The sequence below is a fragment of the Vigna angularis genome, chromosome 1 (assembly GCF_016808095.1).
Source record: "Vigna angularis cultivar LongXiaoDou No.4 chromosome 1, ASM1680809v1, whole genome shotgun sequence".
Classification (NCBI taxonomy): Eukaryota; Viridiplantae; Streptophyta; class Magnoliopsida; order Fabales; family Fabaceae; genus Vigna; species Vigna angularis.
Genome location: NC_068970.1, coordinates 19,065,925 through 19,090,227, shown reverse-complemented (window position 1 = coordinate 19,090,227; position 24,303 = coordinate 19,065,925). Strand labels below are relative to the sequence as shown.

Below are 24,303 nucleotides of genomic sequence, written 5' to 3'. Positions count from 1 at the left end.
TAGAGGTGAAAAAGAATTCTTTCTTAAAGAGAAGGAGTTTGAAAGGAAATGTGAGAAATTCTTAAGGGTAAGGAAAGAAAAAAAATTGAAAGAAAGAAAGAGAAACAAATACAACTAGAGAAAAGAGTTAGAGAGGAGGAAGCTAGAAGAGAAAGTGATTAAAAAGAAAAGAAAGAGAAAGAAGAAAATAAGAGAAGAGAAAGGGAGGAGAGAGAAAAGAAAGAGAAAGAAGAAAATAAGAGAAGAGAGAGGAGAAACAAAAGAAAGAGAAAGAAGAGATTGAGAGGAAAGAAAAGGCGAAAGAAGAAATCCTATTCAAAGAAGAAGTATTAGTCAAGACACCTCCTAACTGAGTCAAGAGTTCTAAAGGGAGTTTTCCAAACTTTGAACTCTTATCATTTCATTAATGATTTTCATTCCTTTGTTTCACGCTTTACTTTTGAAAGTCTTTTATCGTCACTTTCACTCCCCATTTTTTTTATTCCTCAATAACCTTTGAAAAATCACTCTTTGAGTTGTTGTTACCTCACAAGTTACAAATAATTCCAGGTAAACAAAAAGATTTTTGTAAATTAGGTCTTATAAGTTTTGAGAAAAAAAATCTAAAACTAGAACAAAAGATATCCAATGCTTTAAAAGTTTTGAGAGAAGAAACATTTATTTTGAATTTTCTCCCAAAAATTTTGCTTTTAAAAGATCAACCCACTATAAGCTTGGATAACTCTCATTCGGTGAAGAAAAAGTTTTAGATTTTATAGAAAAATAATTTTTTCTAAAGATAATCTTTTCAAAAATAAAAGATCTTATTTTTTTCTTCTTTTGTATACTTTTATCAACAACTTTTTGAAATAAAGGCCAACAATCTTCTTTCCAAAAACAAAATGCTTTCTTTTTTCAATGTTTTAGGTCAATTATTTTAATAATACTCCTATTTGCTATTTGTTATAAGTACATTTTTTTTATCAAATATGAGATCATTAAACCAAAATTATGCTTCCTCAAATATCTCTTCGATATGAGGATATATCGTTTTCAAGAGAGAGAATATGATGAAATCCACTTTTAGAACGAAATAAAAATCTATAAAATTAAAAGATTTGAAGAAGAAAAAAGACTTTTAAGTTTGTTCTTGCTTTCTCATAAGTTTTAAAAGACATCGAACCTTTCATAAATCATGATCAAAGAAAATGGAAAAAAAATGAAGCTTTAAGAATTTTATTCTTATGAAAATCACATTTTAGTCTTCTTTATTTAAAACACTTTTTATAAAAGCCAAATACATTTGTTTAGCTTTGTTTACTAAGTTAATTACAAAACATAAAACTTCTCATATTTAATGTTTTAATCATTTAATGCTCAGATTCCTTGTTAAATGATGAAAAAGCTCTTAAATATTCCATATACACTTTTGTAAGTCTTAAAACTTAATTAAATATAAAGTCTTTTTTGTCAAAATTGCAAGACTTCTCTTATTGAGTTTTTATTTCATAAAATTGTCTTCAACATCATACAATACTAACATCTTCATTTCTATTTGCTTACGCTACTTTCATTGATTATTATGAAATCCACCTCTTTGAAAAAAAACTCCTCAAAGCAATCTCCAATCACGTTTACGTCACAGAAGTCAAGAAAATAAGGTAACCCGCAACTACTAGATATTTTTGTATAATATGAATTCGTCACCGTGATCAAACCGTACCATACAAAAATAAATTATATATATATATGAACATTGGAAGCATTTGTTGAGACAGAATCACAATTATTACCGGAGTCTAAGTAACCAAGCACTGGCATGCTACTATAGCCTGTCCCACGCAATGATCTGCTTCTCATACCATCAATGTCAAAATATCTTAATTAATAGTACCATTGAAAACAAACAAGAAGCATTTAAATCCAATCATACAAATTAATGTTTATACACATTATTAGTATCCTTTACTGCATCACCAAAAGCCAAAGTATGAGATGCCACGAATTAACAACTGCCATTTTATATATTAAAAAACTAAAAAACAACTGAAAGCCATACATGTTCCATGATGACCGAGAGAGAGGATTCTAGATCTCACTATAATGTCTTAAAATAGCAAGCAGAGCAACCTTATGATGTGTCCTAGACAAGGGTTTTCAGCTCCTTGATAGGGTCATCGCGCCCTCTCTTGCGGCAGTTACTACCAATCTTCACCTTTTCTTTTTCATTCCCATTTTCGCCCTTCAACCAAACACCGAACAGTTTCAAACTTTCTCCACCGCTCTCATCATCCACTTTGCCTTCATACTCACCTACCGCATTTTCGTCGTCATCATCACCACTACATTCAAAACGCACCGCATCGTCGCTGGACCCACACGTTCCTTGCCGAGTGATGCGGTTGATCACATCGGGGCACACGTTCAGTGACTCCCTCAGAAACGACACCAGCTCGTTGCACTGCTTCTTCGCGCGCGCCAGCTCGCCGCTCAATTTCTCGTTGTCCTTCTTCAATTTCTCATTCTCGCCCGTTAAATCCGCGCACTGGGTCGTCGTTGCACCCTCCACCGATCCCGTCGACGTCGAACCCATGTCGTCGCCGCCGGAGTGCGACGCTGAGATGTTCCCTCCGCCGGATTTTCCGGTCGCCGGAGATTGCATCACCGTCTTCCGCCGCTTGATCTCGGTGAGGAGCTCCTTCTGCCCTCGCTTGAAACACTCGTTGGCGAATTCCCATTTGTCGGGAACGATCTTTCGGAACCCCTGAATTAATTAAACGTTCAAAAAGACACAAACGTTGATCAGCGAAAAATTTATAATCGTTCAAAATCGAATTAACAGTGCAGGACTCACTTTATGCAATTCTACCGTTAGCTAACCGTTACACTTTAACATTATATACTAATTGTTGAGTACCGTAGATATAAACTTAAATATGATTAAAAATAAAGTTTTTAATAATGTATTGACGAAAAATATTTTTATAGTTGGTAAAACGTTACCAGAAGCATAAGAAAACAAAATTCATTAATGAGTGACAAACGAAAAAAATAAATGAATATTAAATTTTAATATTTAATTATTTACAATTAAATAAAAATAAATATAATTGATATTTGAAAATATGCTAGAAAAGTCTTATCCTGCTTTAAACTTCAATTAATGATTTTTTAAATAATTCATCTGTAAGAGATAACATCTAAAAACACATGCATTACTTATTTCTATATTGTTTCTGGAGAAATGTTTTAATTAAAGTAAATTAAAATTTTCAAGAAGACCAAATTTGTTCAATGTTATTATTCAGTTCGAAGCATCAAAATATATTTCTTAACTTTTAATGAGCCTGTTCATTCCACCACGCAATGAAAGTAATTGAATTTTTTTATCAGTGGAAAATTAAAGAAATTAAGGAAAAGAGGGAAAAATAAATAAAACATGATCCGCGCAATCCGCCATTAGCCCACAGCCTAGCATAATCGGATCAGTTTATACAGTGGCAGCGCAATTACTATCGCCACTATTCCCTTTTACACTTAAATAAACGCAAGTGGCAACTACAATTTTCATTCAACAAAACTTAAAATTATAAAGGATTTTAGCCACCAACCCCACTTTCTAAAATATCATCTTCCATGATATAATAGAATTTATCTTTTACCAACCATTATTTTACATTTGAAATAATTATCACTACAATCAACCTCATATTAAAAGCAATTTAACAGCAATTATCATATCCATGCATTTTATATGGAAGGTGTTTCCTCAGAAGGTAAGACCAATTCAATTTTTTTTAAATGATTATAAAATTTAATAAACTTATTTATATATAACTATATTTCACCTGGGCAAATAAATTTTTTTCTCTATAATTAGTTTTTTTAATCTGGTAGAAAAGAGTGTCCTTATCCTGTTCAGTTCCATCACTTAATTTATTTATTTGACTTTCCCTAATTACACTTTTGATGTTTCTACTATATTTTCTTTGAAGTTTGAAAATAACCGAAAGACACTTTAAGGCCTTGGACAGGAAATTAGGCCACCTAACAGAAAAGCTCTAAAGCAGAAAGCATCACGTGCCTTCTACCACACATAAATCTCCTCTTCAAATAGTAATCTTCCACGAAACAGAATATTCGGTATGGAAAAATACCTTATAAAAACACTCATCTAATCTAACAACGATGCTTCAACAATCAAGAGACAAATTCAAAGCAACCGAACCTCCATATTAATTTACAGCACACTTTTTTGTATTCGATATACGCCAAAATGATCCTCGGGCTAAAACTTCCACACAAGATTCCAATCCCAGCCTTTTTTATTCATTTATATAACCAAGCAAATTAATCAAAATCACACCACAAGAAAAAACAATCATGCGTTCTTAATTTATTCCACACCGAATCCGTTACGCAAATATGATGAAATGCACCAAAGTTGGTTTCCACAATTGACTAGAATTAAGACCCTGTGCAAACTGTGTAATATTTTGTTCAAGGCTAGAGGACAGAAGAAGAGTTAAAGGGAGAGAGACTTACATAGGTGTTGAGTTGGCGGACGAAGCTGGAGAAATTGTTGTGTTTGAAGTATTTGGGAAGCAAATCCATAGCGAAATCGGCGTGTTTCCAAACGACAAAAGTGTTTCCCGTTTCGCTCCACGAAATAACGTCGTCGGTGGCAGGGTCGTCCACCAGCAAATACGTCTTCGTCAAAAACGGCGCCGGGGTCGAACGCTGTGACATTCCTTCCCGATCTACCCCTCACCTACCTCACAACTTTTTTATAAAATGAAAATAAAAATAAAAACTATGCCTCCTTTGTTTGGTTTATCACCTGGTGGATGTAGTACTAATAAAAAAAAAACAGAAAAAAAGGTGGAGGATTAGGAAGAGGAACTAAAGAGGAGGAGAGCGGTTAGGAACTCCCAATCCCAGCAATAGAAACCGAAGAGAAAGAAGCGAGAGTGAAACAAGGTAGAGTTTCTGGGACGATCAGAATCCATGGGTCCAAAGCAGAACCAGTTGTGTGAAATGAAAGACAAATACCATAACTCGTTCCAGAGAGAGGAGAGAGGAGAGAGAAAGAAGGGAAAGGTGAACAGAGGTGTTATTGTTTCTGGATTCTTGCAGGAGACTCTTGCGTGTGTATAAATATATATGATTTATAGGGAAGGAGGAAAAGAAAATAAATGCAAGGCAATGCCACAACTGACGTGGGTTCTAGAAATTTTTAGAGGCACTCAAGTCTAAAATTAATCACAGCGACGAGACCAGACGAAATAAAACGAACCCACTTTCAAGGATTCTTGGCCCCACCCTATTTGACTGCACCTAATCAACATCTTTGTTCAACATTTCTTTCAATTTTATATTTTTAATATATAGTTTCGGTCCTAATAATCCATTTCGTTATTTCTTTTATATGTTCCACACAAAAATTCATTTATTCTTATAATTTTAATATTTGCATTTAATTTTATAAGTAAAAATAATCTTTTGTATGCGCTTGTGATTAAATAATACAGTGCTTTAGCACATACTTAGCCTATTTTCTCGTATAATGATGGCAGTTGCTTTTAAAGAATACTTCTTCCGTCTTTCCAATCTAGAATTAATATGTATCAATTTTAAATAAATTTTCCCACTTTTTATAGTTTCTACTGTTAAAAAAAAAAGTAAACATTATTACTAATTATCCTTTTATACATCCTTAAAAACAACCAACTTCAACAATCCTCATCGTATTCCTTGAACATTTATTGTTATTTTTATCACAAGCAGAATTTAACATGAACAACTGTAGTTTTTTTTTCTTATATAATTACTTCCTCAATAACAATAATAATAAAGTTATATTAATTATTAGAATTCGTAGCGACGGTCAATACTAATCCATTCTACAGGGAATTTCCATTTTCTTCTCTAGTTCTTCAAAACCTATTATGACTAATTGTGCATTTAATAGGCATTGTCCAAAAAAAAAATCCTTATACATTTTAAAGTTTTTTTAACGAGTCATGAACCCGTGATCGATAACTCTTAGTCAGATCGAAAAGATTCTGAATATGTTACAATAAACACATTCTAATTTCGACAATTTATTGAGAGAATAGAATACCAGAACAAACAATCCTAAAAATAACATGATTAGATCTATAAACCTAACTATGTAATGTAATGACTGATTAGAGAATGAATAAACCACAATAAAATTTAGGAAAAAGTTAAGACCTCAGTATAAGTAGTTTAAATAGGTAATTCATGATAAGATAGCTTGACAGTAATTAATATATTAATTAAAAATCAAATCCAACTTGAACGTCATAATGTTGTGTGCAAGTATAATTCAAGAAGACCAAGAGAAAAATAAATACATTCAAGAAAAAAAAACAGAAGTTACAACTTAAAAAAAATGTAAAAACAAGAATTATTAGAAGTTACCCAACTTTTGAAGAACACTTACCATATTATAACTTCTTATTTAAACATGTATCCTTTACTTTATATTTTGAAAAATAGTTGAAGATAGAGATAGTTCTTATAAATGTTACAAATGTCATATTTAAAATATTATAAAAAAGTTAAAAAAAAAACTTAATATCCCAACTAGTATATATAGCTATTAATGCAGAATAATTATGAGGGTGAAGCTGCCTGAAAAAACCATGAAGAGCACAGGGTTTTGGCAAGTATTGTGGTGATGTTTTTCTTCAAGTGTTAGTTTGTGTTTGTGAAAAGAAAGTTGGAGTATCTTTCTTTTCCTTAATTTGGAAACAATTTTCTTTGGTGGAAAAAGAAGAGCGTGCAATGTGTATTAATTTTTATTATGTATGGAGGTGTGATAGATTCTTTTATTTTACTTTTTCTAATACAAGAGAAGAGACCAAGGAGAATGGGAATGAGTAAGAAGCTTATCGAAGTGGGTAAGGTGACTTTTTCTTCCATCGATCCCACCTACCACTTTCCATTTCATTTCTCAATTGCTTATATTCATCGTTATCCTACCTATTCTTCTTCTCAATATTATTATGTTTATCTTCTATTATGTAACTTCCATTTCTTCAATTTCTTCTTCTTTCTTTCTCATCCTCTTCTATTTAGACCTTTGTGCCCATCGTGACCGCCCAACAATAATAGAATTGACCATCAAAGCAAAACCATAACTAAACCAATCAAATTAAGAATATTATTTTCAATTAATCATTATGCTTAAAGTATGGAGACGGAGAAATTGTCAAAAGATAAAAACCACCTCAGGAAGGGAATAAATATTCAAATAAATATATATACTAGGTAACACGGAATGACAAAACTATCCCAAAACCGTTTTTTTCATATCAAGACATCTTTTTGTAAATGATCAACTAGAAAGAAGGAATGTGGATGTTATCCCCATTTTGTATGGAAAGACTAAAGCTTTTTGTTCGTGTTATATTGTTGTATGTGTTCTAAGGTAAAGCTCACTTGGTGTGCAAACATTGTTATGAATGAGATGGTCTTAACACAGTCTTATATCAAACAATCCAATTACATTTTTGGCAACATACATTGGATGGAGAAAATTTACGAACGAAGACTGGAATATCGTGTGGTGTGCTTAACTATTATGATAGAAGATGGACCAATGTGTTTCCTGTGCAAAAGTCTTTAATGCTGACAATAATTTCTATGTTCACATACAAAACAATTTATATCTCATGTTTCATTCAAGGTTGTTATTTCCCCGAAAAATCCCCCTCTCGAGATATTTTAATATTTTATCTTTTGCTGCTTTTTGTGTAATTTATTTGTTATTGTTATGGAGGTGAGCTTGATGTTCTTACGGTAAAATGGTTATAGAAACTTTTTTTATTTATTTTCATTCCCCTTTGGCTTGGCTGATAGTTATCTGGTACTTGTAAATCGATATAAATAAATACATAATAAAAACACATGTTTTAAGTATCTTATAAATTTATATATTTTTAATTGATTTTTTATTAATTTTTTTTAGACTGAGTATTCAATATTTTTTAATTGACTTTTCACCGTTGACTTGGTGATTTGATTGTTATTTTGCACAATCATCTTGATTACTTGTTTTTATTACCAGTTAAGAAATTATTACTTGTTTTTTTTAAGTTGAAACTTCTATTGTTTTTTTTTTATTTTCTTGAATATATTTATTTTTTTCGACACTCTTTGTCTTCTTGAATTATACTTGCACAAAAAGAATAATATTTTAATATAATATTAATTATTATATTTATTAAATATAATATAATAAATTTTTTCATCAAATTATAAAAATCATATTCATTGAATATGGTGTATTAATTAATTTAATCAAATATTCACATAAAAAAACTGATTTGATTCATTAAATAACTTAATTGTAATTTTATTTTATCATCATTAATTTTAATTGCCTAAGAAATGACCAAAGTTCAAAGTGAAAACTTTTGCAGTTCATTATACTAACAAAATTTTCAATTGAAATTTTAGTTATCTGTTATAAATATTCTAATTTATTAACAAATTCATCATTGAAGGATGTTTTTGTGAATAATTAAAATTCTAAAATTTTTCTGTAAAATCTATTAATAAATTTTATTTCATCGATAAAAAAATTGTCACTAACTTAACTTTTTTTTTTTGGTTAGCAAAGGAAGATTTGTTTCTTTTACGTATTATAATTTGATTTTATCTATTGTTAACATGAGATATTTATCAAATATAAAATAATAGTGCTATTCATGTAAAATTATAAATAACTTTTAATGTTTTTATTGAGAATGTAGACTAATTCTCGTCATCCTACATCAATGAGATGATGACTATAGTCCCTTGATTGTTGTAGATAGTCCATTATAGATGATGACACGAAAATTACCAGAGAACATAACAATGTCATTATCCAACATATTTTCAATTAAAACAATAAATTTGTTTTTTTCATTTATATTAATTCCAATATTATTTTTATTAACTACAAACACTTAAATTTATTAACACAAAGACAATTAAGATGATGAAAACCTGTTAATGAAAAAAAAAATTAAATGACGCACTCTCACTTAAAATAAATAAATAAATATATATATATATATATATATATATATATATATATATATATATATATATATATATATATATATATATATATATATATATATATATATTATCGTCTTTAATTATCTTAAAAATATATAATATTTAACTTATATTTTTAAACTATTATTAAAATATTATTTAGAACAAAAGCTTAAATGCAAGTAGTATTATTTTTTAACTAAGTTTAAAAATTTACTTTAATATTTACATCTTATTAAATACATTACATATTGCTAAAATGAAACTCTAAGTTTAGTTAAAAAATAACACTAATACCAATATTTTGTCATATCCTTCACACTATCATCATATAAATATCATATTATAATATGCACTTCCATTGAAACCTTTTACCCCTTTAATCAAACTATTAATTTGTCCCTCCACATTTACAAATATATTACATTCTTAATTTAAACTTTTAGTTATTATTCTAAACAAATCAGTATGAATTGTGGAAATTTAATCGTATGTTTAAATGTTTTTTTACTAATTATTTCATAAATATATTTCAAGATAAGTTTTAAGGTTAAGGGTATTTTAATAATTTTCATTCTCAAAACTAAAAAAAAAAGAAACCCCCAAACCCTTAGTGAGCTCTCTCATTCCTCTCAACCCTTTCTCTTTCATCTCTCTCACTCCAACATTTTCTCTCTCCTTGTAGTTAAACAATTTGCCTTTGTAAAGAGTTGAGTCATTGACATATTCACCACATATTCACCTTCAAGCAAAGGTTCATTCAAGATCTCTTCAATTTCACCGTCTTCACTTACCTCTCTAATTTCATCATCTGCATATGTTGAATCATCATCTCTAAAAAAACCCTCCATGCCAATTACCAATTCCTTCGGATATCATTATGCTTGTGAAAATTTGATAAAATTATATACGAAAAAAATTATAAAATGAAAACTCATTATAAAATCATTTTTTGTAAGAAATTGTTTAACAACGAATGTTTCTGATTTTTTTCAGGCCAATTACCAATTCCTTTGATGTCATGATGTCATTATGCTTGTGAAAATTAGATAAAATTAGATAAGACAAAAATTATAAAAGTAAAACTCATTATAAAATCATTTTTTGTAAGAAATTGTTTAACAGCGAGTATTTCTGATTTTTTCCAGGTCAATTACCAATTCCTTTATACTTGTGAAAATTGGATAAAATTAGATAAGACAAAAATTATAAAATGAAAACTCATTATAAAATCATTTTTTGTAAGATTGTTTAATGACAAATGTTTCTGATTTTTTGAATTGGGGCTATAGTAGGGATGACAGAAAAAAGGTTGGAGTGAGAGAGATGAAAGAGAAAGGGTTGAGAAGAATGAGAGAGGTGAGTAAGGGTTTGGGGGTTTCTTTTTTTTTTTTTTAGTTTTGAGAATGAAAATTATTAAAATACCCTTAACCTTAAAACTTAAAATCCATGATATATAAGGGTATTTTTGTCTACTAAAACCCGGTACACGTTGCTAAAATGTACCAACGGAAAAACCTCATATATATATATATATATATATATATATATATAAACATATAGTGAATAATATTTTAATATAAAATATTAATTATTATATTTATTAAATAAATCAATGTAATGTTAAATATAATCAACCATTAATTATTATAATATTTTAATTACTATATTTATTAAAATCAACCATTAATTTTAATCAATGTAATGTTAAATATAATTAACTATTAAATAACTTAATTATAATGCTAACATTTATATGCTAAAGACTCATTTGACCACCATTAATTTTAATCAATGTAATGTTAAATCATTTGGTACTCATATAATAAAATAAAAATGAAATAAACATTAAATTTATTTAAAATTTAATGCTTTGATAAAATCATGTAACAATACCATTAGTGCAAAAAGAGTTTTAACCTTACCATTTTAACATCAACCATATCCAACATTAAAAACGTGTAGAGATAATTTTATAGATTATTGTCAAATTTGAGGTCTACTCCACCTTATGTTTAACCATGTTTATTGTAACATCCCAATATCTCACGCTGGATAATTCATAATTTATATATTGTAACATTACATTTACGGTAATATCCCGTAATCTCACACTTATAAATTCATAGTTAATATATATATCTACACATGTTTTAAACTCAGATTTCAACTATAAACTCATAAATATAATTCGAATTCTTCTAACTTATTCTTCTGTCTCTCTCTTCATTGGCATTGGATCAGACGACAATCCTTCATATGCTCCCGTATAACGAATTATACGATCATCGCACATACCCAAACACAAAACAAACACAAACAAGTAGGGTGAGTTAACATGCAACAAATCATTTAAAACATGTATAATTACCTTGATATAAACATCATATAATAATTATGTTCGACACCCTCATACCACAATTCCTATTAGACACTCGTCTCACAATACCCAATAGACGCCACAATACCCAATAGACACTCATCCGGATGATACGTTGATGAGCGGTCACGGGAGGTTATGCACTTGGAATGACTTCTACTTCTTCTTACAAATACACTTCCAAAATACTTCATACCATTCACAAGGTTAGTCCCCTCACTATGTCCAAAACCGGCACATAGACCAGGACCTCCTGCTCCTCTCACCACATAATTCATCCCTCTCTACTTGAGACTAGATGATTATTAGAGTATCAGGATAACCTCCAACTACGGGACCCTCAACATCAACATATACACAAATACCATAATATTACTGAATCTCTCCACGAGACTCATGCCATACTCATATTCCTCAACTCACATTATACCCCTACAAAATCTCCCCATAATACTCATAACATGTTCAGATGCATAAATTCAAATGCAATATAATAAAATACAATCATCACATAATCACACAAACTCAATATATTGCATAATAATTTAACAGTACTCAATCTGTTCAATAGGATTTAAGTTAAAAACTTGTCGAGTAGACTTCCAGGAAAGAGAGGTGCGTCACAATGGACAACTTAAGTACCAAGTCTTTCCTTAGCCAAAGTGTTCCTCAACTAGTTTTTAACAAATTTCTTATTTACAGATTCAAAACAACAGCATATAATATTTATACCGAATTTCAACATAGATAAACATACAGTAAACATTAACAATATTCACACAGAATTTCAATATATGAATAGTAATAAAATAATACTAAATCATAATATAAAAGCATAGAACTATTAAATCATAAAAAAAAACATAGAAAGGTTAGCTCCCCTACCTCTATTCCAGGCGTCTCTTGCTCTGAATTTATTTCTCCGAAACCTTTCAGAACCTCTACCCTTCTTGCAACTAAAAATTTCTCTCTAACTTTCTCTCACTTGATTTCTCTTTTCTTGGTGCAAAATACCCTTCCCTCCCATGACTATTTATAGGTAAAAAAATTTACTATTCATTAATATTTTAATATTATTTATTATTTTAATATTATTTAAAAAATAATATTTTAACCATTTACTCACCAAATCTGATCCTAGTTTCTACCTACTACTTTCTTCCATGCTAAGAAATCCTCATGCTAAAAATTTATTTTTACTATTCACTTTTTACTATTTACTATTCACTTTTTACTATTTACTATTCACTTTTTACTATTCAATTTAAAAAATTTACTAAATAAGTTACCAAAAATTTGAACCTCTCCTTCTAAAATTATTATAATTTTATATCCAAAATTTACATTTTTCTATCCATTAAAATTATTATTACTAATAAAATGCTAAAATTTACTATTATAAATATTTTTCATGAGTCTTACAAATTAAGCTACCAAAATTTCTTATTAATCTTTCCACATTTTATAAACTTATTATATTTTCCATTCACAAAGAAATTTATTACTATTAAGGTAAATATTTTTTATGGGTCTTACATTCTACCCCCCTTAAAAAATTTTCGTCCTCGAAAATTGCCCTTGTTATGAACGTAGTCATTATTTCATTCAAAAGACCATTATCTTTCAATCAAAATTACTTTGAGGTCCAGGCTCAACGTCAATCCCATCACTCTATAAAAGAGATTGTCAAGGTCGATGCACATCCTCTCATACTCCCAAAAATGTAGTAAAAATTGCATACTACTACTTTTTTTTTTTTTTTTTTTTTTTTAACCGAAACTATTGAAGCCTCCGGTATGCATGACCGGAACTGTGGGCACAGTGAGATTTTTGGCTATAAAAGGGGAAGCGAACCGCGTTGGGTGACACTTTGAGACGTTGTGACTTGGAGCGTGTGAGAGAGAGTGTGAGATCTTCTGACTGAGAGAGCTTTCGAGCAATCCTTTGGGTGCGAGTGAGATCTGAGCACCGAGAGTTCTCAGTGTGAGAGCTTGTGGGATCTGGACGTCTGAGTGTGGGAGATCGTAGAGTTTCTGCGCGAGATCGGAAACCCTTCCGGCCAAGCTTCAACGTTCATGTTCCAAGGCTTTGCTCCGTGGCAAGTAAGTGTTCTTTTCTCTTATCTCTTCCTTTCCTTTAACCAGCTTCTCCTTCTTCTTTATTCTTCCTTCTTTTCTTTCCTTCTTTCTTCTTTCTGCTTCCTTTCATGCACTTTTTCTTTTCTAAGCTTTTATTACTCGCAATTATATTCTGCTCTCTTCTTTTTACTCTGCTTCGTTCTTCTCTTTACTTTCCGCATTTTATTTTATTTGCTCATTATTTGCTTTCCTTTTCTCCTTCTATTTTCCTTTAATTAACTAAAACTATAAACACACTGTCTTAACAAAGATAAGGGGTATATCGGCTGGAAACAAGACGTTAATCTCCCTTCGTTTGAAGGTATGGTAGAGACAATCGGGTAGAACAACGCCACGTACCCCATAAAAACAGAAAACTTAAAAAAAAGAATTTTATTTGTATGCACAAAATGGACACGAACAAACTTGGATGTAGATCCGTTTAGGAACATTTGCGAGGACCGTGAAACAGATCTATTTTTGGACATTGAGACTTCAAGAATAGAACAATTAAACTAAAAAGAGAAGAAGAAAAATGAAAAACTTGACTTAAATTGGAATTTGACTTCACTGAAATAAATCTTTTTATTCTTTTTTTTTTATTTTTTTTTTATTTATTTTTTTTTTTTTTTTTATGAACAAAAACTTAGAGAATGGATATGGAAGCCAAGACAGTTCATAAACGATGGCGGTCCACCCCGGAACAAGTTAGAATCTTGCTGAACATCTACAACCATGGGATCATCAATCCTAGTCGAGATCAAGTTCGCGAGATCACAGGACGACTCCAGGAGTACGGGGAAGTCGGAGAATATAGCGTCTACTGCTGGTTTCAGAACCATGGAAATCGGGTGAAGAATCGAGGCTGGCAACAAAGCATCCCTGGTAAACCTGGATCTTCATTTACTCTCCTTCCGCCGTTTATGTATGGTAAATCTTCTTTTCCTTTGCTCTTCTTTCCCTTTTATTTATTTTATTAAACTCTGACTACTATTATTTTTGCATTTCCGCAGATCCTTCATGGGTGATTCCAAGGACTCCGGAGCTCTTAGATCTCTTTCCCATTCCCGTTATACATAAAGAGGAAAAGAAAGTTACTTCACCTATGCCATTCCGTACCCAAGCTCCTTCCACAGAGCTTTCTCTGAGGTTGTCGCTCGCTGATCAGTAGTCTCCTTAGGAGACTGCTTTTATTTACTTATTGTATTTTATAATGGTCTGTACTCCTAATGGTCACTTGTGGCCAACTCACGAACATTTTATTTTTATTTATGCACTGTGTGATATTTATCTGTTCTACTCTTTATGTATGTTTGCTTAATGTGTAGTACCATCTTCACACGAAGATTAAGGTATCTGTTATAACTATGAGATTTGGAAAACTATGCAGTCCCTATAACCTTATAGATCTGAGTTTATTGTAATATATGATATTTGTCATGACATACGCCATTGTCTTATTCATTTCCTTTAATGAAATTGAATTTCTTTGAGAATAGCTCCCAATTGTCCATTCTTATGCTAACACACATTTGTAATATTCCCATCACGAGACAAGAACACATAAAATTATATCCTTCAAAATATCTGCACAAATTATACTACTAACCGCGCCAAACAATATATTCATTTAAGTATCATAACTGAATTTGAAACACCCTAATTCGTATACACTTATATATCACAATTTCCGTTGAGCTAACACCACAAAACACATGTCTCCAAATCATCTGAGTCGGGAAACACTTACTACTTTAAACCACAGTCAAGAAGAATATGGTTGACAGTCAACCAAATCCATTCCCAAAATTTCATTCAGGCCTTCAAGAGGTAAATAGATCAAGTTCACCGTGAACTTGCATCCGACGACGATAATTGAGTATCCAACACTAACTGAACTGGTCGAGATTTGTCCTGATACTGGCATAAAACCACCAGTTCGACTCCTAGATCACTCACTGGTGTACTGAAGTCTTCCAAACCAAACATTTCTTCTCCTCAATTTTCACTCCCGAGGGTTTAGGGCAGTCTCCCTTGCAGTGAACCTCACTACCATTATAACACGTTACTGATGTAGGTACAAGCGGTTGGGATCGCTGATAGGGTTTCTTGCTTTACTTTCCCCCAATTGATTTGTTCATCTGCGTCTTGTCAACTCAACTTCGGTTTCGATCCATCTTCAAAATCTCTAAACCATGGGTTTGCTTCATCGACACTAGTATCACCACAAAATTTAGTAGGATGGTTTTACAGAAAGCTTTCCAAATTCCACTCTTGAACCGAAATAACAGAGGAGAAAGCACTCTGAGTGGCCCTACCACCAGTCAACACTTCAGTGAATTGTCTTTGAGTGTTCTCAGATGCCATTCTCGCGTTCTCGGTAGATACCCTTGCGGCTTTAGAATTCTGCAGGGTTATGGTATTTTGCTCAATCAATGCAGCATTTTGTTGTTGCGATGCCTGAAGTACAGACTTCAGCATCTCATTAGATTCAGACGGCGCGTTCTGAGGGAGAGAATGAAATCTAGGTGTCATCTTCCGTTCTCACAGAGAAGAAAGACCATCAATTCCACTTAAAGAAACAACGATAATCCACTAAAACATTTCTAAGAGTGCACAAGCATGAGCAAGGCACACCCATCCTACAGGATTTCCTAAGGAAATAACTGCTCTGATACCATTAATGTAACATCCCAATATCTCACGCTGGATAATTCATAATTTATATATTGTAACATTACATTTACGGTAATATCCCGTAATCTCACACTTATAAATTCATAGTTAATATATATATCTACACATGTTTTAAACTCAGATTTCAACTATAAACTCATAAATATAATTCGAATTCTTCTAACTTATTCTTCTGTCTCTCTCTTCATTGGCATTGGATCAGACGACAATCCTTCATATGCTCCCGTATAACGAATTATACGATCATCGCACATACCCAAACACAAAACAAACACAAACAAGTAGGGTGAGTTAACATGCAACAAATCATTTAAAACATGTATAATTACCTTGATATAAACATCATATAATAATTATGTTCGACACCCTCATACCACAATTCCTATTAGACACTCGTCTCACAATACCCAATAGACGCCACAATACCCAATAGACACTCATCCGGATGATACGTTGATGAGCGGTCACGGGAGGTTATGCACTTGGAATGACTTCTACTTCTTCTTACAAATACACTTCCAAAATACTTCATACCATTCACAAGGTTAGTCCCCTCACTATGTCCAAAACCGGCACATAGACCAGGACCTCCTGCTCCTCTCACCACATAATTCATCCCTCTCTACTTGAGACTAGATGATTATTAGAGTATCAGGATAACCTCCAACTACGGGACCCTCAACATCAACATATACACAAATACCATAATATTACTGAATCTCTCCACGAGACTCATGCCATACTCATATTCCTCAACTCACATTATACCCCTACAAAATCTCCCCATAATACTCATAACATGTTCAGATGCATAAATTCAAATGCAATATAATAAAATACAATCATCACATAATCACACAAACACAATATATTGCATAATAATTTAACAGTACTCAATCTGTTCAATAGGATTTAAGTTAAAAACTTGTCGAGTAGACTTCCAGGAAAGAGAGGTGCGTCACAATGGACAACTTAAGTACCAAGTCTTTCCTTAGCCAAAGTGTTCCTCAACTAGTTTTTAACAAATTTCTTATTTACAGATTCAAAACAACAGCATATAATATTTATACCGAATTTCAACATAGATAAACATACAGTAAACATTAACAATATTCACACAGAATTTCAATATATGAATAGTAATAAAATAATACTAAATCATAATATAAAAGCATAGAACTATTAAATCATAAAAAAAAACATAGAAAGGTTAGCTCCCCTACCTCTATTCCAGGCGTCTCTTGCTCTGAATTTATTTCTCCGAAACCTTTCAGAACCTCTACCCTTCTTGCAACTAAAAATTTCTCTCTAACTTTCTCTCACTTGATTTCTCTTTTCTTGGTGCAAAATACCCTTCCCTCCCATGACTATTTATAGGTAAAAAAAATTATTATTCATTAATATTTTAATATTATTTATTATTTTAATATTATTTAAAAAATAATATTTTAACCATTTACTCACCAAATCTGATCCTAGTTTCTACCTACTACTTTCTTCCATGCTAAGAAATCCTCATGCTAAAAATTTATTTTTACTATTCACTTTTTACTATTTACTATTCACTTTTTACTATTTACTATTCACTTTTTACTATTCAATTTAAAAAATTTACTAAATAAGTTACCAAAAATTTGAACCTCTCCTTCTAAAATTATTATAATTTTATATCCAAAATTTACATTTTTCTATCCATTAAAATTATTATTACTAATAAAATGCTAAAATTTACTATTATAAATATTTTTCATGAGTCTTACAAATTAAGCTACCAAAATTTCTTATTAATCTTTCCACATTTTATAAACTTATTATATTTTCCATTCACAAAGAAATTTATTACTATTAAGGTAAATATTTTTTATGGGTCTTACATTTATCATTTATTGAGTCTAATGTTAAGTTGACGAAATTTATCAATCAAATATGTCAATAATAAAAATTCTAAATTATTGATAAATTTTGGTAATCTATTATAAATATTCTAATTTATTGACAAATTCATTATTAAAGAATTTTTTAAATTAAAATTTTAAAATTTGTTTGTAAAATTCATCGATAAATTCTATTTTATTAATAATTTTTTTTTCACTAACTTAGCAATTTCTTGTTGTGTTAGTAAAGAAAGATTTGTTTATACATATATATTATAATTTGATTATATTCATTGTTAATAGGGATCTCCAAAGTGTTAATATTAACATCAATTATGATAACAACTATAGTTACTTGATTGTTGTAGATGATAACAATGATGGTCCATTACATGAAAGTTACCGGAGAGCATAATAATGTTCTTATCAACATATTTTCAATTAAAACAATAAAAAGTCTCTTGTCATTTTATATTAACTACAATATTGTTTTTATTAACTACAAAAACTCATATTTATTAACACAAAAACAATTAAGATGATGGAAATTTGGTAATGAGAAAAAAAAATTAAATGACAAACTCTCACTTGAAAAATATATATATTTTTTACTTAATATACCAAAAATAATAATATGAAGAACTCGATTAAAAATATTCAAATTTATTATTGACTTAAAACTTAATGAATTGCAATAAATTACTTTATTTATTTATGTATTATATATATATATATATTTTTTCATCTTTAATTAACTTAAAAAATATATAATATTTAACTTATATTTTTAACTATTACTAAAATATATATTTTTTAGAACAAAGGCTTTAAATGCAAGTAGTGTTATTTTGTAACTGAGTTTAAAATTTACTTTAATATTTACATCTTATTAAATAAATACGTTACAGTTTGCTAAAATGAAACTCTAAGTTTAGTTTGAAAACATCATTAATACCAATATTTTGTCATATCCTTCACACTATCATTATATAAATATGATATTATATGCACTTACATTGAAACCATTTACCCCTTTAATCAAACTATTAATTTGTCCCTCCACGTATACATATATATATATATATATATATATATATATATTACATTCTTAATTTATACTTTTAGTTATTATTTTAAACAAATCAGTATGAATTGTGGAAACTTAATCGTATGTTTAAATGCTTTTTTATTTTTACTAATTATTTCATAAATATATTTCAAATTAAGATAATATATATATATATATATATATATATATAAAATCATATAAAAGAGTAATATTTTAATATATAATATTCATTATTATATTATTTAAATATAATATAATATGATTTTTCATCAAATTATAAAAATCATATTCATTGAATATGGTGTATTAATTAATTTAATCATTATATTACTATTCACATACTAAAGGCTCATTTGTTCCATTAAATAACTTAATTGTAATGCTAATATGTATATGCTAAAGACTCATTTGACCACCATTAATATTTATTAATCAATGTAATGTTAAATCATTCAGTGCAGGAACATATTAAGATAAAAATAAAATGAAAATTAATTTTATTTAGCATTTAATATATATTTTAATAAAATCAAGTAATGATAGTACTAGTTTAAAAAGACTTTTTAACACATAATTTTAACGTTAGACATAACGATATCCAACATTAAAAATGTGTAATGACATTTTTGTAAATAATTTGTCAAATTTGACTTTTGTCCATTCTATTTTCAATGTCACTTTCAAAATTGACATTAACTCACTCTAGTTTTGATGTCAAATGATGCCAGTCCACCCTAGTCATGACGTCAAATTGGTTTTTAGCATCTATCATTTGTTGAATTCGACATTAAATTGTTTTAAAGATGTAGTCAGAAATAGCACAAGCCTTATTTTCTATTTACTTTTATCTTCGTGCGAGCTTCCAGTAAAGTCACCCAACAACTATAATGATGAGGAGGAGGTGTAGTATGATTTTCATTTGATTTTCACTCATATTAATGACATTTCACTGTCCTTTATAACATTTTTTTTCTTTTCATTGATTGGTTTTCGTGTAGCATTTTCAATTGCGTTTTGAAGTGTGTTCTCAAGGCTTTAAGGTCACCCAATAGTCAACTTTAAGGTTGGTGTTTTCTCATTTTCTTTACTGCTTTAGGGTTTTGTAGAGTGTTCATATTTGAGATATTGTTCACATTTTCAAAGTTGTCAATAATTTTAGGGAGGTTTGATCTTCATATTGGTAAAATATTGTCTGTTCTAGGTCAAGTCCTCACAGATTTGTTTTTGGTACCACTCCAAAAAGGTCTCTTGGAGTGATACCAAAAACAAATCCATGAGAACTTAACACAAAATGGACAATATCTTACCAATGTGGAGATCTATGTGTGTAGAACCTCCCTAACAATTATTTAGTGGTGAAAATTTCAAAAGGTCATAACTTTTGCTATGGACCTCGGACCTCGGACAGAGACTCTCCAAAAATGAAAATTGTTGAAAAAAAAAGTAATGAACACCATGGTCAATTTCCAAAAGAAAACAAGTTTCTTAATTTTTTAAAATATTTTAGATATTTTTTTTCATCTATTTTTCCATATTTTATCGCTTTATTTGAGATAACTAGAATACTTAAAATTTTTTGAAATTTTTTGTGACTGTATCTTCTATTATATATTATTTTTTCATAAATTTATTTAAAAAATGTTAATTTTTTTTTAATAAAACAAACCCACAAATTGACAACAAACGTCATTAAAAGCTTAAAGTAACTGAAGTTAAAAGTTTTTTAGTATTAGTGTCCATGATAAATAGTGGTGATAAAGATGAATGATTCTGTGTCAACATTTTGTTAGTTATATTGCACTTTAACTAGGATTTTTTTCATAAAATGAAGAGGCAATTTATTTGCATTCTAACAAAAAATATTAATAAAAACTAGACGCATCCAATCTATCTGCGTAAAAACTTCTCATGTGATATCTTCATATATAATATTTCGAAATTCATAAATTTAAATATATTATAAAGTGAAATAGGAATATATATATATATATATATATATATATATATATATATATATATATATATGTTTGTGGAATAGAGATTATAAGTCTTTTCAAATGTGCATTCAACATTTTATTTATATTTTTTGTCTTTTACTTTGTTTGGTTTAGTTGGAAGGTGATAGGAAAAAATACTTTAATCTCAAAGTTAGTGTTAGGCTATTATGGCAATTAATATCCAATAAATATAAAAGTCACTTATTATATCTTTATTTTTATTTTAAACATGTATTTATAATTTTTGGAATAAAATTTTGAAATAAATTTAATTTTTATTTTATTTTAAACTATTTAATACGAGTGTTAATCTAACGAAGCAGTGACTATTCAGTTGGTCAAATAATAACCGTTCGATCAAATACGTGAGAATGATTATACGGTCAGTATCATAATCATATAGTATGATAAAGTTATAAAAACTATATCAGTATCACTTATTTTAACTATACATATTTATAATTTAATAAACGAACAGAAAATCATTTGCATGTACTTTGAAAAAATGAATAAAATATTCATACGCAATATTTTTCTATATGGCAAAATCTTCTTTACTTTTGTTTGTCATTTATGTTCTCCTTGAACCGGTCTAATGTTTTGAATCATATGCTTGGAAATATACAATGACAAGGACTTCTAAACTGTTGTACAATGTTTTGAATAAAGGACATTCTTTATGCATTAACTACTCTTTGGAAAAAAAAAATACAATTGCATCACATGTTGATTATATCAATAACAGAATTCCAGAAAATTATTTATTAATATTTAATTCTTTAACTTTAAAATTATATATGTGTCTCGTGGTTAATTCTTCCTTTCAACAACACTTTTTATTTACGAAGTTAGAATCATATATTTTACTAAAGATGTATCGAGTATAAATAATACTTAAAGAATAAGTTGTTGATGGAAGGCAATTTTTTTTAATCGGGTTGAATAGTTTATGTGCTATTAAGATTTTTTTTTAAATTTCAAAGCAAATATATTTTTAATTTGAACTTAAAATTTGCATTTAGATTAAATTGTTTTATATAGGTCGATTTATGTGTTCAATGATATTAAACATCTGTTTACATATTGATAAAAAATAAGTATTTAAATTAAACGATTTTAACTGTTTTTAAATAAGTAATTTTTAATTTTGCTTCCCCAATATTTTTCTTTGACTCTTAACCGTAAGTGATAAGAAAATGTTATTTTCAGTGACTTTATTAACTATTAATATATTTAAGGAAAGGTGACAGCATTATTCAAAGTATCAGGTATCTGATAGTACGATATTAATAAATGATATTTTTAAAAAGTATATATTTAAAATGTACGTTATTTATTTATTTTAACATGAATAAAAATTTCAAATATTCAAAGAATGAAATTTTAAAAATATTTTTTACGATGATAAAGATTAAAATTTACATATTTTTCAGGTACAAAAATAATAATTTAATAATAATATAAAAAAAGCACTTTTGTATTTTATCAAGAATAAAAATGTATCTGAAAAAAGTTTATGTATTTCTTATTCACAGCTAAGACAAGCACGGATCAAAACCTTAATTGGTAGAATGTGAAAGCAACCTATCTAATGTTTAGAGAAGTCAATGCTCAAGAAAGTGAAAATGACATGCGTTTTCCAGGAAAATCGTTTTCAATATGGAATTTCATACTCTAGGGCATTATTAGGAATAGGAGTACTTGATAACTTTATGTAAAACGTTTTAAAGTATTAATGTTATCAAGTGAATTTTAATCCTAACTCAAACAATATATATCAAATTAAAAAATAAATTTTAAATTTAATTTAATCTTATCAAATTATAAAGTGAAATTTTTATTTACTTATATATTACAAATTTATCTTATTTTTAATTGATACAGAACTTCTAACAACTAATTATATTAAAATAAATAAATTATTTTAAAAATAAATGTAATTTTATTTTTACGAGTTTAACTTTTAATTTTTAAAAATGTAAATTTATTAATTTTTTATTCTATACGTAAGAAAAGTTGAATTCATGTTGACTTTTCATTCGTCACAAGATTTAATATATATTTTGAAAATTTTATCACGTACCTGACTTTTTATTTAATAAGCGTAAACGGATTTCATCTGTAACTTTTGAAAATGTTTTCGTATTTTCAATCAATGCAATTTCCTTCATACTAACAAAAGTATTGATATTAGAAAAACACGACAAAATATGAATAATAGAGCAATCTAACACAATACATGTATATAAAATTCAATAATAATATTATTATTCTCGAACTAATTCAAATAAACTTACAATAGAAGCTCTTTAATAAATATATATGATATCAAAACCTATTTAAATGAAACCACACCTTAACTTTGTAGAATTGGAATTTGTGGTCGTTGGTGGCCATAAAGAAAGACAAAATATGTACGAGGTATTCATTATAAAAGTAATGTATGTATCAAATTTTGCAGCCATTGATCTGTTCAGCCTAAAATATTGTATCTATCGAAATACATGCAGGTGAACGTGGTGTAGTCAATTATGCAGCCATTCAGCTGTTCAGCAGCTGTTACCAAAATAATTTCAAACATGTCAACTCCTCTAAAAATCCTTTTATTACACTTAGCAGCCACAAAAATTTTTAATTTCCATATCTATGAAACTTTCATTTGGGAATTTTTTACACTATTTCTTATACTTTCCTTAAGCCGAGTCACGTATTATTTCTGCGTGCGTGCGTGCGTAAAATTTGTTAACAAACTATCAATTCCTTAAAACTCAATAAATTTCAGCAGTGCTTTTTACTTCGAACATAAAAATATATTAGATTAAAAAATAATAATTAAGCACTCACACATAAATAAGATCCTAAGATTGGAATATTATTTATGTAAAAGAAAAGATTGGTCAACAAGTTAATACATTTCATTGGCCGAACGTGAACATAGAAGGAAATAGTCAAAGGAATTATTTCTAGAACATATTTAAAGCCATTATATATGAGTAGATTCCTCTCTAGCCATAACCCATTTTAATCATAACCCATTTAATCATAAGCCATTAAATCTCTTTCTAGAGTTTTTTCATTTTTTCTATCTTATCTATAAGTTTTTACGAGCCAT

The 24,303-nt window shown here is 28.9% G+C and overlaps 2 protein-coding genes across 2 annotated transcripts; one reads left to right on the top strand and one right to left on the bottom strand.

Moving 5' to 3' along the window:
* Nucleotides 1–1,984: 1,984 nt before the first annotated feature.
* Nucleotides 1,985–5,157, bottom strand: LOC108323505 (heat shock factor protein HSF24). Its single transcript, XM_017555983.2, has 2 exons — nucleotides 4,525–5,157; nucleotides 1,985–2,743 (listed from the first exon to the last, which is right to left on the bottom strand). Exons 1-2 carry the CDS (start codon nucleotides 4,726–4,728, stop codon nucleotides 2,123–2,125), a joined length of 825 nt encoding a protein of 274 aa, XP_017411472.1. The 5' UTR covers nucleotides 4,729–5,157; the 3' UTR covers nucleotides 1,985–2,122.
* A 9,050-nt stretch (nucleotides 5,158–14,207) lies between these two features.
* LOC128197370 (WUSCHEL-related homeobox 8-like) lies at nucleotides 14,208–14,725 on the top strand. Its single transcript, XM_052878982.1, has 2 exons — nucleotides 14,208–14,484; nucleotides 14,568–14,725. Exons 1-2 carry the CDS (start codon nucleotides 14,208–14,210, stop codon nucleotides 14,723–14,725), a joined length of 435 nt encoding a protein of 144 aa, XP_052734942.1.
* The last annotated feature ends 9,578 nt before the right edge of the window (nucleotides 14,726–24,303 follow it).

Excerpts from the sequence above, each read along its gene's own strand:
- LOC108323505 (XM_017555983.2), bottom strand. The coding sequence starts at position 4,728 with ATGTCACAGCGTTCGACCCCGGCGCCGTTTTTGACGAAGACGTATTTG. Across the intron at positions 2,744-4,524 it reads TCCGCCAACTCAACACCTAT|GGGTTCCGAAAGATCGTTCC; the intron begins GTAAGTCTCTCT and ends TAATTAATTCAG.
- LOC128197370 (XM_052878982.1), top strand. The coding sequence starts at position 14,208 with ATGGATATGGAAGCCAAGACAGTTCATAAACGATGGCGGTCCACCCCG. Across the intron at positions 14,485-14,567 it reads CCTTCCGCCGTTTATGTATG|ATCCTTCATGGGTGATTCCA; the intron begins GTAAATCTTCTT and ends GCATTTCCGCAG.